Genomic DNA, 11,474 nt, shown 5'->3' on the forward strand with positions numbered 1-11,474 from the left:
TGTGAGCCTGTGACCTGGCCCAGGAACTAAGTATCTATCATTACAAAAGACTGGCCAGGCTCCCCAGGAAATCCAATCAAGTAACCTGCCAGACTGGAGATAAACAACAACAGGAGAAAACAATATTCAAATTTCTGTTTTAGACCGCCTTTTCTGTGATGTAGGTGTGATGTATCTGAGGGGTGGTCTTAGGTTACACCCCTTCCGTGATGTATGTATGATTTCTGGGCGTGGTCTTGATCTACAAGGTGGCAATTTCAAAAGTCTTTATAAGGCCTTGCACACTATTTTTCTGGGTCCCTCCTCTCTCCTGCATGTGAGGGGAGCACCCTGTTGCAACAGATCAATAAAGATCAAGCTTACTAGCTGCTTTGCTTCTCAATATTCTCTGGTTGGCCTCTGTTATTCTCTCCTACCAATAGGGAACCTATGTAAGGACTCTATATGGGCTCTTGGATACCCCATAAGGGAAAAGGGCAATTTTTGTTTACAACACGACGATGCAGCCCAGCCTTCTGCTGTCGGGGATAAGGACCACCACGAAGGAAGCCCACACACCAAGGGCCTTACCAGCTTGTCTGCTTCCAGCAGCCCCTTCAGGAAATCCACCTTGCGGGAATATTCGTTCAGCACCTCGGGAGCAGGTTTGCTGAAAGGGGAACATCGGGACGTTAAGGAAAGCGGCCGGATCAGGCCGGTGCACTGCCTGGTCTCTGGCATCCCTGCTCTCCCCCTGCCTGAAACCCAGTGGTCTGACATGGCAGAAAGCGGTTTCCTCTGTTCCTACATCTGTTTTGCTAAGAGCCTGGAGAAGGCCCTTGAGGTCAACAGTGTGATGTAGCAGCAGAAAAGGTGAGTGCTGTTCCAGGCTGTATCAAGAGAAGTCTAGTGTCCAGATCAAGGGAAGCCATAGCACCGCTCCATTCTGCCTTGGTCAGACCCCACCTGGAGTCCCGAGTTCAGTTCTGGGTATCTCCAGAGGGTATTGACAACCTGGAGGGCGTTCAGAGGAGGGCAACCAAGACGATCAAGGGTCTGGAGACCCAAGCCTTATGAGGAACGGTTGAAGAAGTTGGGAGTGTTCAGCCTGGAGGAGACTGAGAGGAGATATCTGAAGGGCTGTGTCGCATGGGAGATGGAGCAAGCTTGGTTTCCTCCTGCTCTGGAGGGTAGGACTCGAACCCAGGCCTTCAAGTTCCAAGAAAGGAGATTCTGACTAAACACCAGGAAGAACCGTTCGAAAGGGGAAGGGACTTCCTCAGACTCTCCTTTCTGGGAGGTGTTTAAGCAGCGATTGGAAGCGTTTGTTGAGATTTCTGCCTTGCAGAATTCTATGGTTCCGAGACCTCTGCAGGTCCCACCAAGGAAAGGAACTCACCTGGAGTGTTTCTTGAGGTCAAGGAGCATCTCTTCCAGGGCAGAGACGTACTGGGAACGAAGAGAGGGTACTGGTGTGAGCAACACTGGGCAAGAGCCGCCTTCAAGCGAAGCAGCAGCCCAGACTGGTATTCGGTTTGGAGATGCCACAGTAACCCGCCTTCAAGTAACCTAGTTAGGGCATTTAAAGGGCCTTTTCGTTGCCATGCTTCTTCACAGAGAAGTAAGGAGGAAAATGTACAAATGCTAAAAGATTTTAAAGGAAAAATTCAGGTAGCCACGAGTTGGGAGGGAAGGAGGTCGACATTTCAATTGAATCAGTATCACTGAAAAATGTTATTGTATTTTAATAATATACAGTGGTACCTCGGGTTAAGTACTTAATTTGTTCCGGAGGTCCGTTCTTAACCTGAAACTGTTCTTAACCTGAAGCACCACTTTAGCTAATGCCGTGCCGCCAGAGCATGATTTCTGTTCTCATCCTGAAGCAAAGTTCTTAACCCGAGGTACTATTTCTGGGTTAGCGGAGTCTGTAACCTGAAGCGTATGTAACCTGAAGCGTCTGCAACCCGAGGTACCACTGTAAAATGGAAATTTAATAAATTTTGTATTTTTTAAAAAAAAGATTTGGAAGAATTTTGTTTTATTTCAAAATTTCACTGGGATAATTGTGTGATTTATTTTGTAAAACCAAAAAATATTTCAAAAATCAAAGGGGGGGGGATCAGGCCAAAGGGGGCCCACCTGGTCCAGCCTCCTGTCCTCCCAGTGGCTGGCTACATGCACCAGTTTGCACCAGTTCCAGTTGCAACTGGAAGCAGGATTTGACGAGGGCACAGCAACCCTCTGGCTCTGAATGGACCCATGACGTGGCAGGTTGATAGTGGGGGGGGGCGGAGAGGCTCGCTCTGTCAAGGTCCTCCCAAGGCAAAGCTGGAGCGGAGTCCCCTTAGGTGGAGGGCGACACCCAGTGGCGACCGGGTGGCGACGGCAGGACATTTGTGAGATCGCCTTGCCCGGCCAGAAGGTTGCGGACGCTCCAAAAACCTTCTGAAATTAAAACCTTGTGGTTAGGGGCGCCACCAAGACCCACCCCCCAGCTTTAAAAGGAAGTTAAAAATGGAAAGCGTAATGCTGGTGGTCAACAAAAGAGGTTCAAAGACTCTCTCAAGGCAAATCTAAAAAAATGGAGTATAAACCCTGACAACTGGGAAACAGTTGCCTGCGAGTGCTACATTTTTGCTACAATATGACCTCAGAGATTTTCTTTGCGTTTTCAGATTCCCTGCATCTGTTACAGGGACATAAGAACTTCAAAATATCAGCTGGAGCCATGTGGGAAAGGGTGGTTAAGGGGGCAGAACCATTAGTTTAATGTCTCTGCTGAGAAACAACAGAAGACACACGTTTTCCCAGCTTGGTGACAAGGTCTCTGCCAAGGGATATCGATTTTGAATTTTTCTTAAATGGACCTGCTGTTATTTTTTTGCATGACATTTAACTGTTGCCAAAGCTATTTGTTTACTTATTTTGCACATCGACCTTGAGATGTGTGTGAAAGAAGATTAATAATAAAATTAGTAGCAAATAAACAAACAAAAAAGGACCCTTTTGAACTGCATCAACCAGGGGACCAAGCTGGGAGAACCTGGGCCAGTGCAAACATTCACAACGGTTTCAAACATCACCACCCATTGGAAACCAAATTGGGGGGAGCTCTCAGGGCCTTTTGTGCAAACTCTGCTTTTAAATTTGTGCTGTGGCATTTCCCCGCTCCTTTCACATATTTCTGTTGCCTTTGATCTTGTGCATTTACGTTTTAATTCGTACTTTAAAAAAAAAATACTCATTGCTAAGCTGCTCCATGAACTTTTCTGAGCAACGGGGCAGCATAAAAATTAGTAAATAACAAAGCACAACTGCTGATAATAATTGCAAAGACTGTTTGCAAATAATGCGCATCCACTTGTAAATTTACATTGAGCCATTTAAGTGATCTTCAGACTTCTTGGATTTGAAGTTGTTTATAATAAAGGAAAGATTTTTTAATTCTTCTAACAAGCGAAAGTATTTATAATCGTTATTTTTAATTCTTATAATTATGAGAGCATATGAAATTGCATTTTTTTTTTTTAAAAAAGCCCCAAATCTGATGCTAGACCCCTGCGACGCAGGCAGGCGGCCCACAGATGCTGCTCTTTGCAGGCAAAGCTGCCCCTGCCGGATGCCGGCCTGCCAGGCAGCTGTCCAAAGGGGGCGGCTCCCCGTTCCCATAGCAACCCCGCCGTGCATTGTGGGTCCCCGCCCCTCGGTCGCCGCCGCCGCCGCGCACGGACCTTCTCCAGGCGCCACTCCTCCGGCCCGCGCCGGTCGACCGCCAGCGCCTCGCAGCGGCTCAGCAGCCGCACCAGCTTCAGCTCCGCGCGGGGAACCGGCATCGCCGCCGCCATGTCAGAGCCGGAAATGACAACTTCCGGGTCAGGACGATCACATCCGGCCTCTCTGGGAAGCGGCGTCTCTCTGGTTCCCCCCATTTCCGGCGGGGCTGGCTCGCGCAAGCGCACATAGCCGCTTCCTCCACTTCCGGCGTTCCTTTTTCCGGCGGGAGCTGGACGGAGACGCAGCGGCGGCAGGTGAGCTCTGTCGGGGGGCGAGGGAGGATCCGCGGCCATCCTCCCTTGCGGGGCGGCGGGCGAGGCGGAGGGGAGCCCGGGGGGCGCGAGGGGGTCCCGGCCGAGGCGGGGCGGGGGGAGGCGGCTCGCTATGGGGCGCCCTTCCAGGCCAGGCTGGGCCCCGTGGAGACCCTACGAGGCCATGGGGCGGAGGGGGGAGATGGAGGCAGAGGGGGCCCCGGAGCATGATGGGAGTTGGCGCCCCCCCCGAGAGAAATGGGGGGCGGATTACGCCGAAAGGGCCAAAGTGACCCGAAAAATCAGAAATCTCCAGGGCCAAAACGAAAGAAATGGGGGCAGTTTCAAAGTTTGCCTTAAAGAAACCATCGTGAGAAGCTCCTTTTTAAGAAATATATATGCTTTATTGGTTCAGAGCTTTATAACAGAAAAGTGCAATAGGCAAAGTTAGAAGTAAAAAAATAAGCCATGATTCATACTTTTAGAAGGCAGCCCTCTTTAGGGAAGCTTTTAATGTTTGATGTGTTACAGTATTTTAATATTTCTCTGGAAACTGCCCAGAGTGGCTGGGGAAGCCCAGCCAGATGGGCGGGGTATAAATAATAAAATATTATTATTATTACTTTGTGTATACATTTGTGATTACGTTTTTGACAAGGCTTCCGATCTTCCCCTTTTGTTCCCGAATCAAATTCCTTAAAAACCCGCTTAGACTTTAGTTTCTCCGTGTGATTTGGCTTACTGTCAGTTTTATTTTATAAAATTCGCCTAATTGCACATCGAAGCTCAACAATGGATAGATCTTTTGGCAATGTTCTTTTTTTACATAGGCTGTGTATATATCCCATCCCCTTGAGAACTGTTCCAGTCGTTAGTGGGGTTGCAATTTCACTTGCAGCATGAGGATGAGATATAGATATACAGCGAGGGGGGGGAAAAGTATTTGATCCCCTGCTAAATTTGCCCCCTGACGAAGAATTGACCAGTCCATAGTTTTAATGGTAGGCTTGTTGTAGCTGTGAGAGACAGAATAAGGACAGGAAAAACCCCAGAAGACAAAAGTCAGAGATTGATGTGCATTATAATGAGTGAAATAAGTATTTGATCTGGTGTTTTCACTGTGGGTAACGAGCTGAGTTTAGAAGCACCTGCGGCAAGGGAGAGAGGTCTGGCCTGTAATCTCAGACTTTTGTAATAATGGTGATTTTGCCTTACTCACTTGAATTTTCGGGGCAGCCTGGGCATTCCTTGGAGATGGTCAGTAGTTCCTGAATCTCTTGCGCATCTTGGTAGTTTGCTCAGCTTAACAGATACTTGCCAGACTGTATTTTGAAAGGGAGGTGTCCAAATGGAAAGACAATTATTATTGTTCCCATTTCCTTTCTCCTTGCAGAGAAATAATTGAGGTCAACTTGGGAGAGTTGCTCTCCTGTACACGTGGTTTATATACTTGTGTTTGCCTGGTACATATATGAACGTTTTAGTCTACATTTGAGACCTTAGGATTCTTATAACGGGGGGGGGGGCTAGGGGGCAAACAAACAATAGTATTTTATTATTTTTATTATAGTTATTATTGTAATTGTTGCTATCTTTATTCCTGCTCGGGTGTATGGGATCCCGTTGCAAAAGATGACTTAGTACTTGGTGGCAAAACCCTTGTAGGTTTCTTGTAGGTGGCCACCAGGTTTGCACACATCCCAGGAGGTATTTTGTCCCACTCCTCTTTGCAGATCCCTCTCCAAGTCAGTAACATTTCGGGGCTGATGTGTAGCTACTCAAACCTTCAGCTCCCTCCACAGATTTTTGAAGGGATTAAGGTCCGGAGACTGGCTAGGCCACTCCAGGATCTTAATGTGCTTCTTCTTGAGCCACTCCTTTGTGGCCTTGGCCGTGTGTTTTGGGTCATTTTCAACCCATTTTCAGTGCCCTGGTTTGATTGCTTGCTTCTGTCAACAGGTGTCGTTTGGTACTGTAACGAGCTGGGGTTACAGGCAAGACCTCTCCCTTCCAGCAGGTGCTTCTAATCTCAGCTCGTTACATACAGTGAAGATGCCAGGTAGCCTCACACCTGGCTGGTTGATAGGGGATCAAATACTTATTTCACGCATTATAATGCACATCCATCTCTGACTTTTGTCTTCTGGGTTTCTGGGGGGTTTTCCTGTTGTTATTCTGTCTCTCACAGCTACAACAAACCTACCATTAAACTTACGGACTGGGCATTTCTTTGTCAGGGGGCAAATGGGCAAATTTAGCAGGGGATCAAATGCTTACCCCCCTCACTGTAAGGGAGATATAAAAATTTGGATTGTTGTAAAAGATGCAGGAAAGAGTTAACAATAAGACCCCCGTCCCCCAAGGGGAGAAGTCCAGGAGATTCTTGGGAATCTTGTTTATATAGAGTATGTTGTGCTGTGATTGTAAATTTTAATGTGGAAAATCAAATTTTGGGGATGGGGGGATAAAGAGGAAGAAATGACTATGCCCCATGGAACTCCTTGCCACAAGGTATGGGGGTGTCACAGGCCTAGATGGCTTTAAAAGGGGACGAGAGGGGAAAGGCACAGATAAAATCTAGCCCAAAGGGTCACCCAGTTGCCCCAAAGCCATGCTTCTCAAACGGGGGTCCCCAGCGGCTGTTGGACTACAAATCCCATCATCCCTGGACTCTGACATATTCAGTGGCCAGGTCTTGTGCTGCTAGGATTGACACATGTGCCACCGAAGGTTTGATTGACATGTTCTGTGTGCTTTTATGCTTTGCTGTGGCCATAATAAAGGATTTGAAGTTGGTTGGTCGGTCACTGACCACTGGTCCTGCTGGCTAGGATGAGATGGGAGTTGTAGTCAGACAAGAATCCTTGTTTGAGAAACGCTCCCTCGCCGTGGCTTCTGGTATTATTCAGCCGCACAGCTAGGAGCCATCATTGCTCACCGCCTCTTCCTCTCTCAATGTGTTGTTATTATGTATTTTGCGGTTTTAGATCTTGATTTTATTCTGCCCCGAGACCCCCCCGGGTATAGGGTGGTATATAAATCCAATAAATAATTACAATAATCCTCTTTGGAAGTCACCCGTGGCTACAGCCGTCGCTGGCTTCTGTGGCAGGGAGTTCCACAGGTTACCTGTCCGTAACTGTGGCTCTCCTCATTTGGAGAATGCAATCAGAACCACCTTCAAATCCTTGCTCAGCCCCAAAGGGTGGCCTTGGCCTCTCCTACCTCACAGGGTTGTTGTACGGTGAGGGTAGATGTGGTAATAACAACCTTCCTCCTTCCTTTCTCTCTCTAGCCATGGCAATCCGCTACCCGATGGCCGTGGGCCTGAACAAGGGCCACAAGGTGACCAAGAACGTGGTGAAGCCCCGCCAGTGCCGACGCCGTGGGGTGAGTTTGGGGTCAGGGGAAAAGGGGGTGGGTTGCTGGGCTCTCGCTCTCTCATCTGGGCTCCTGTAAAGCAGGCATCCCAAAACTCAGCCCTCCAGATGTTTTGGGACTACAGTTCCCATCATCCCTGACCACTGGTCCTGCTAGCTAGGGATGATGGGAGTTGTAGTCCCAAAACATCCAGAGGGGCAATTTTGGGGGTGCCTGCTGTAAAGGATCTGCAACCGCCAGGCGAGTGTTTCCTCAAATTTGGGCCCCCCAGCTGTTATAGACTACAATCCCCATCATCCCCTGCCCACCGGTCCGGGAACGGAGGGAGTTGTAGTCCGGCAATGGCTGGGGACCCCCAAGTTTGAGAAACAACGCCGCTTAAGCTGACAGAATATTCGCAGACGAAGAGAACAATAAACTTAACGTTTAGAGGAGGTTGGAAGACATTTATTGAATTTATAGGGGAAACTGTATATTTGAAAAGGCTTGCAGCATTAAGATAAATTAAACAGTATAGCTTGGGTGGATGCAATCATGGAATACCGAATGGTTTAGTTTATGTAAAATAGGCAGGGATTTATGATGTGCAAAACGAACCATGGAAAGAGCATCATTGATCTGTGAAGGATGTTAAAATGAGTGTTTAAAATTGCTGAACAGAAAATTTAATAAAATATGTGTGTGCCTCCAGAGACTTAAAACGAACTGGTGTTCTAGTCTTCATGACTCTGAACAAAGGCCCAGTTGAATAGGAGCCTTAAACCAAGTTGCCCACCTGGCCCTCTGTCCACAGTGGCTGCAGCGCTTTCCGTTGGTCTTGGGATAAATGCTTAAAATACCGTATTTTCCGCTCTATAGGACGCACCCGACCATAGGATGCACCTTGTTTTAGAGGGGGAGAACAGGAAAAAAATATTCTCCCCCTCTCTGCTCAGCGAAGCGGCAGGAGAAACGGAGCCCCTTCCATTTCTCCTCCCGCTTTGCTGAAGGGGTGCTGCGCAGAGAAGGAAAACTGTGCAGCGCCTCTCCAGCGAAGCGAAGCCTGGAGGGCAAGAGGGATGGGTGCGCACCGACCCCCTCGCTCTCCAGGCTTCAGCGAAAGCAACGCGTAGCCTCTGGAGCGCGGAGGGAGCACTCCCTCTGCGCTTCAGAGGCTTTGCGTTGCTATCGCTGAAGCCAAGAAGCCTGCATTCACTCCGTAGGACGCACACACATTTCCCCTTCATTTTTGGAGGGGGAAAGTGCGTCCCATAGAGCAAAAAATACGGTAAGTGTACACCAGCGTTAAGATAAATTCAGCAGTGTAAATAAGCTATGATGGGTGCAATAATTGAATACTGAATGTTTTTGTGAAATATGCAGGGGTTTATGATACGTAAAATGAACCATGGAAGGAGAGGGAGGGACATCATTGATATCTTAAGCATGTAAAAAGGAGTATTTTGAATTGTAAAACACAAATTTAATAAAAATATATACAGTGGAACCTTGGTTGTCGAATGTATCCATTGTCGTATGTTTCGGAAGCCGAATGTGCCATGCGGCTTCCACTTTGAGTTTCCCTCTTGTGTTGAGGCTTCTTTCAGAACGGTCTTCTGGAATGGATTACGTTCAAAAACTGAGGTTCCACCGTATTTTTGCTCCATAAGACGCACACATTTCCCCTTTTTAGGAGGGAAAAAGTGTGTCTTATGGAGCAAAAAATATGGTTCTTGCTAGCTTTCCCTGAGGAGGGAGAAAGGCGGCTCTTTTATGGGAGCGCTGAGCAGAGTCTCCTGCCTGCTTTCGCATCTGGGAGACCTACAGGCTCTGCTCAGCGCTCCCTTGTAAAGGCTCCCTTTCGTCCCTCATCCCGCTTTGCTGGGAAGCCAGCAGAACAAGAGGCTCTGTGCAGAATATTTTTTTTTGTGCTTTCCCCCTCTAAAAACTAGGTACATCTTATGGAGCAAAAAATACTGTGTGTGTGTATGTATATGCCATATTTTTTGCTTTATAAGCCACACTTTTTCCCTACTAAAAAGTAACGGGAAATGTGTGTGGGTCTTATGGAGCAAATGCAGGCTGCGTGGCTATCCCAGAAGCCAGAACAGCAAGAGGGATCGCTTTGCAGTGCTCCCTCTTGCTGCTCTAGCTTCTGGCTTAGCTGCGCGAAGCCTCTTCAGGGCACGGGGAGCCTTCATCCTGCTGCCCTGAGGTCAAGGCTTTTGCGGAGCTATCCCTGGCTTTTGCAAGAGATTTAAGTGTGTGTGAGAGAGAGATGAAGAGTCTTGTGCTCTGCCAGCTTGAGTTAAACTCAACAGGGCAAAAAAACAACACCAGAAACGATTATTTTTCGCCACTGTCTTGCTTTAATTCTTGTATTTCTTCTCCTCCAGCGGCTGACCAAACACACCAAGTTTGTCCGCGACATGATCCGGGAAGTGTGCGGCTTCGCCCCCTACGAGAGGCGCGCGATGGAGCTTCTCAAGGTCTCCAAAGACAAGCGAGCTCTGAAGTTCATCAAGAAAAGGGTGAGTGCTCTGAAACTGGGCGGGGGACGACGACACATCCACAGGGGGGGAGCTTGCAGGGTTATACTCGAGTATAAGCTGACCCACCTCATTTTAGAACAAAAAAGTGGGAAAACTTGACTGGAGTATAAGCCAGTTCACCACACCACAAACCTGGTGGTGGCGGAAGAACCAGCAGCCCGAAAGGAGCAGTTCCTCCTTCTCTGCTTGCAACAGCGGAGGAGGAGGAGGAATGAGCTTCTTTTGGGCCGCTTGTTCCTGCCAGTTGCAAAGAGGAGGCCTGGCTGGGAGAGGTGCGGTGCAGCTCCTGGGCCTGCCCTTGCGAGAGGTGGGTATACTGTATTTTTTGCTCTATAGGACGCACTTTTTCCCCTCCAAAAATGAAGGGGAAATGTGTGTACGTCCTATGGAGCGAATGCAGGCTCCTTGGCTTCAGCGAAAGCAACGTGAAGCCTCCGAAGCGCAGAGGGAGCGCTCCCTCCACACGCTATGCGTTGCTTTCGCTGAAGCCTGGAGAGCGAGAGTGCACCCCTTCAGTGAAGCGGGAGGGGCTCTGTTTCTCCTGCCACTTCACTGAAGGGGCGAGAGGAGTGTGGAGGTTTTCCTCTCCCCTGAAACCACAGCAGAGAGTAGCCCCCTTGCACCATTGATCCGGGGGGGGGGTTTGCAACTGTGCCCCCCAAGTGCACACAATGTCCAGAGCAGGGCCTCCCGAACTTCGACTCTTTTCAGCTACAATTCCCATCATCCCTTTGGCGTAAAGGGAGAAGTTGCAGGGCTGGATCCCCCTGTGCGCCCCCCCCCCCCCCGGTCTCTGACTGCTTCTTTTTTGCTTCCGCAGGTGGGCACCCACATCCGCGCCAAGAGGAAGAGGGAGGAGCTGAGCAACGTCCTGGCGGCCATGAGGAAAGCAGCCGCCAAGAAGGACTAGCAGCTCCCTGTTCCCCCACCCCCAAAAGAAAGTGCCCAATAAACTTATTTCAAAGAAATAAATCTGGAAGCGTCATCTGTGGGGATTGAGAAAGACCGAGGGGGGTGGGTTACCGTATTTTTCGCTCTAGAAGACGCAGACTCGGCGCAGCTCTTGCTGGCTTTTCCAGGAGGTGGGAGAAGGGGCTGCCCTCCATCCCTTCTCCCCCCTGCCTAAAAAGCTGGCTTCCCAGCAAAGCGGGATGAGGGACAAAAGGGGCTCCCTTCCGCCCCTCATCCTGCTTTGCTGGGAAGCCAGCAGAACAAGAGGCGCTGTGCAGCTCCATAAGACTCACACACATCTCCCCTTGCTTTTTAGGAGTAAAAATGTGTGTCTTAGGGAGCGAAAAATACGGTAAGCTGAAGGGGGGAAAGGTGGAACCTCTGTTGTCGAACGCTTTGGAAGCTGAAAAATTTGATTCTGTTTTCAAATCATCTTTGGAAGTCGGCCTCGGTTGACGCCAATTTTTGGTTGCCAGACAGTCTTCCAGAAGACATTCGACAACCGAGGTTCCGCTGCAAAGCCTTACCCTGCAGACTTCTCTCTAGCGGCTGTCTTCGTGCGATGTGCAACTCTTCCCCACTTGCGTCTGCCGCCCTTTGCCGT

The 11,474-nt window shown here is 49.0% G+C and overlaps 2 protein-coding genes across 2 annotated transcripts in view; one reads left to right on the forward strand and one right to left on the reverse strand.

Moving 5' to 3' along the window:
- USE1 (unconventional SNARE in the ER 1) overlaps positions 1–4,236 on the reverse strand; it is a gene marked incomplete at its 5' end in the record, with an annotated part of 5,895 nt that extends 1,659 nt beyond the window's left edge. The window contains 7 exon segments of the mRNA XM_083594278.1: positions 80–85; positions 571–649; positions 1,379–1,428; positions 3,714–3,899; positions 3,901–4,022; positions 4,025–4,074; positions 4,076–4,236. Coding sequence (XP_083450404.1) covers positions 80–85; positions 571–649; positions 1,379–1,428; positions 3,714–3,899; positions 3,901–4,022; positions 4,025–4,074; positions 4,076–4,236 — 654 coding nt within the window.
- A 2,997-nt stretch (positions 4,237–7,233) lies between these two features.
- On the forward strand, positions 7,234–10,891 carry RPL36 (ribosomal protein L36). Its single transcript, XM_083594984.1, has 3 exons — positions 7,234–7,397; positions 9,764–9,898; positions 10,740–10,891. Exons 1-3 carry the CDS (start codon positions 7,305–7,307, stop codon positions 10,827–10,829), a joined length of 318 nt encoding a protein of 105 aa, XP_083451110.1. The 5' UTR covers positions 7,234–7,304; the 3' UTR covers positions 10,830–10,891.
- Positions 10,892–11,474: the final 583 nt, after the last annotated feature.

This window comes from Podarcis filfolensis (assembly GCF_964270895.1).
Source record: "Podarcis filfolensis genome assembly, chromosome: 18".
Classification (NCBI taxonomy): Eukaryota; Metazoa; Chordata; class Lepidosauria; order Squamata; family Lacertidae; genus Podarcis; species Podarcis filfolensis.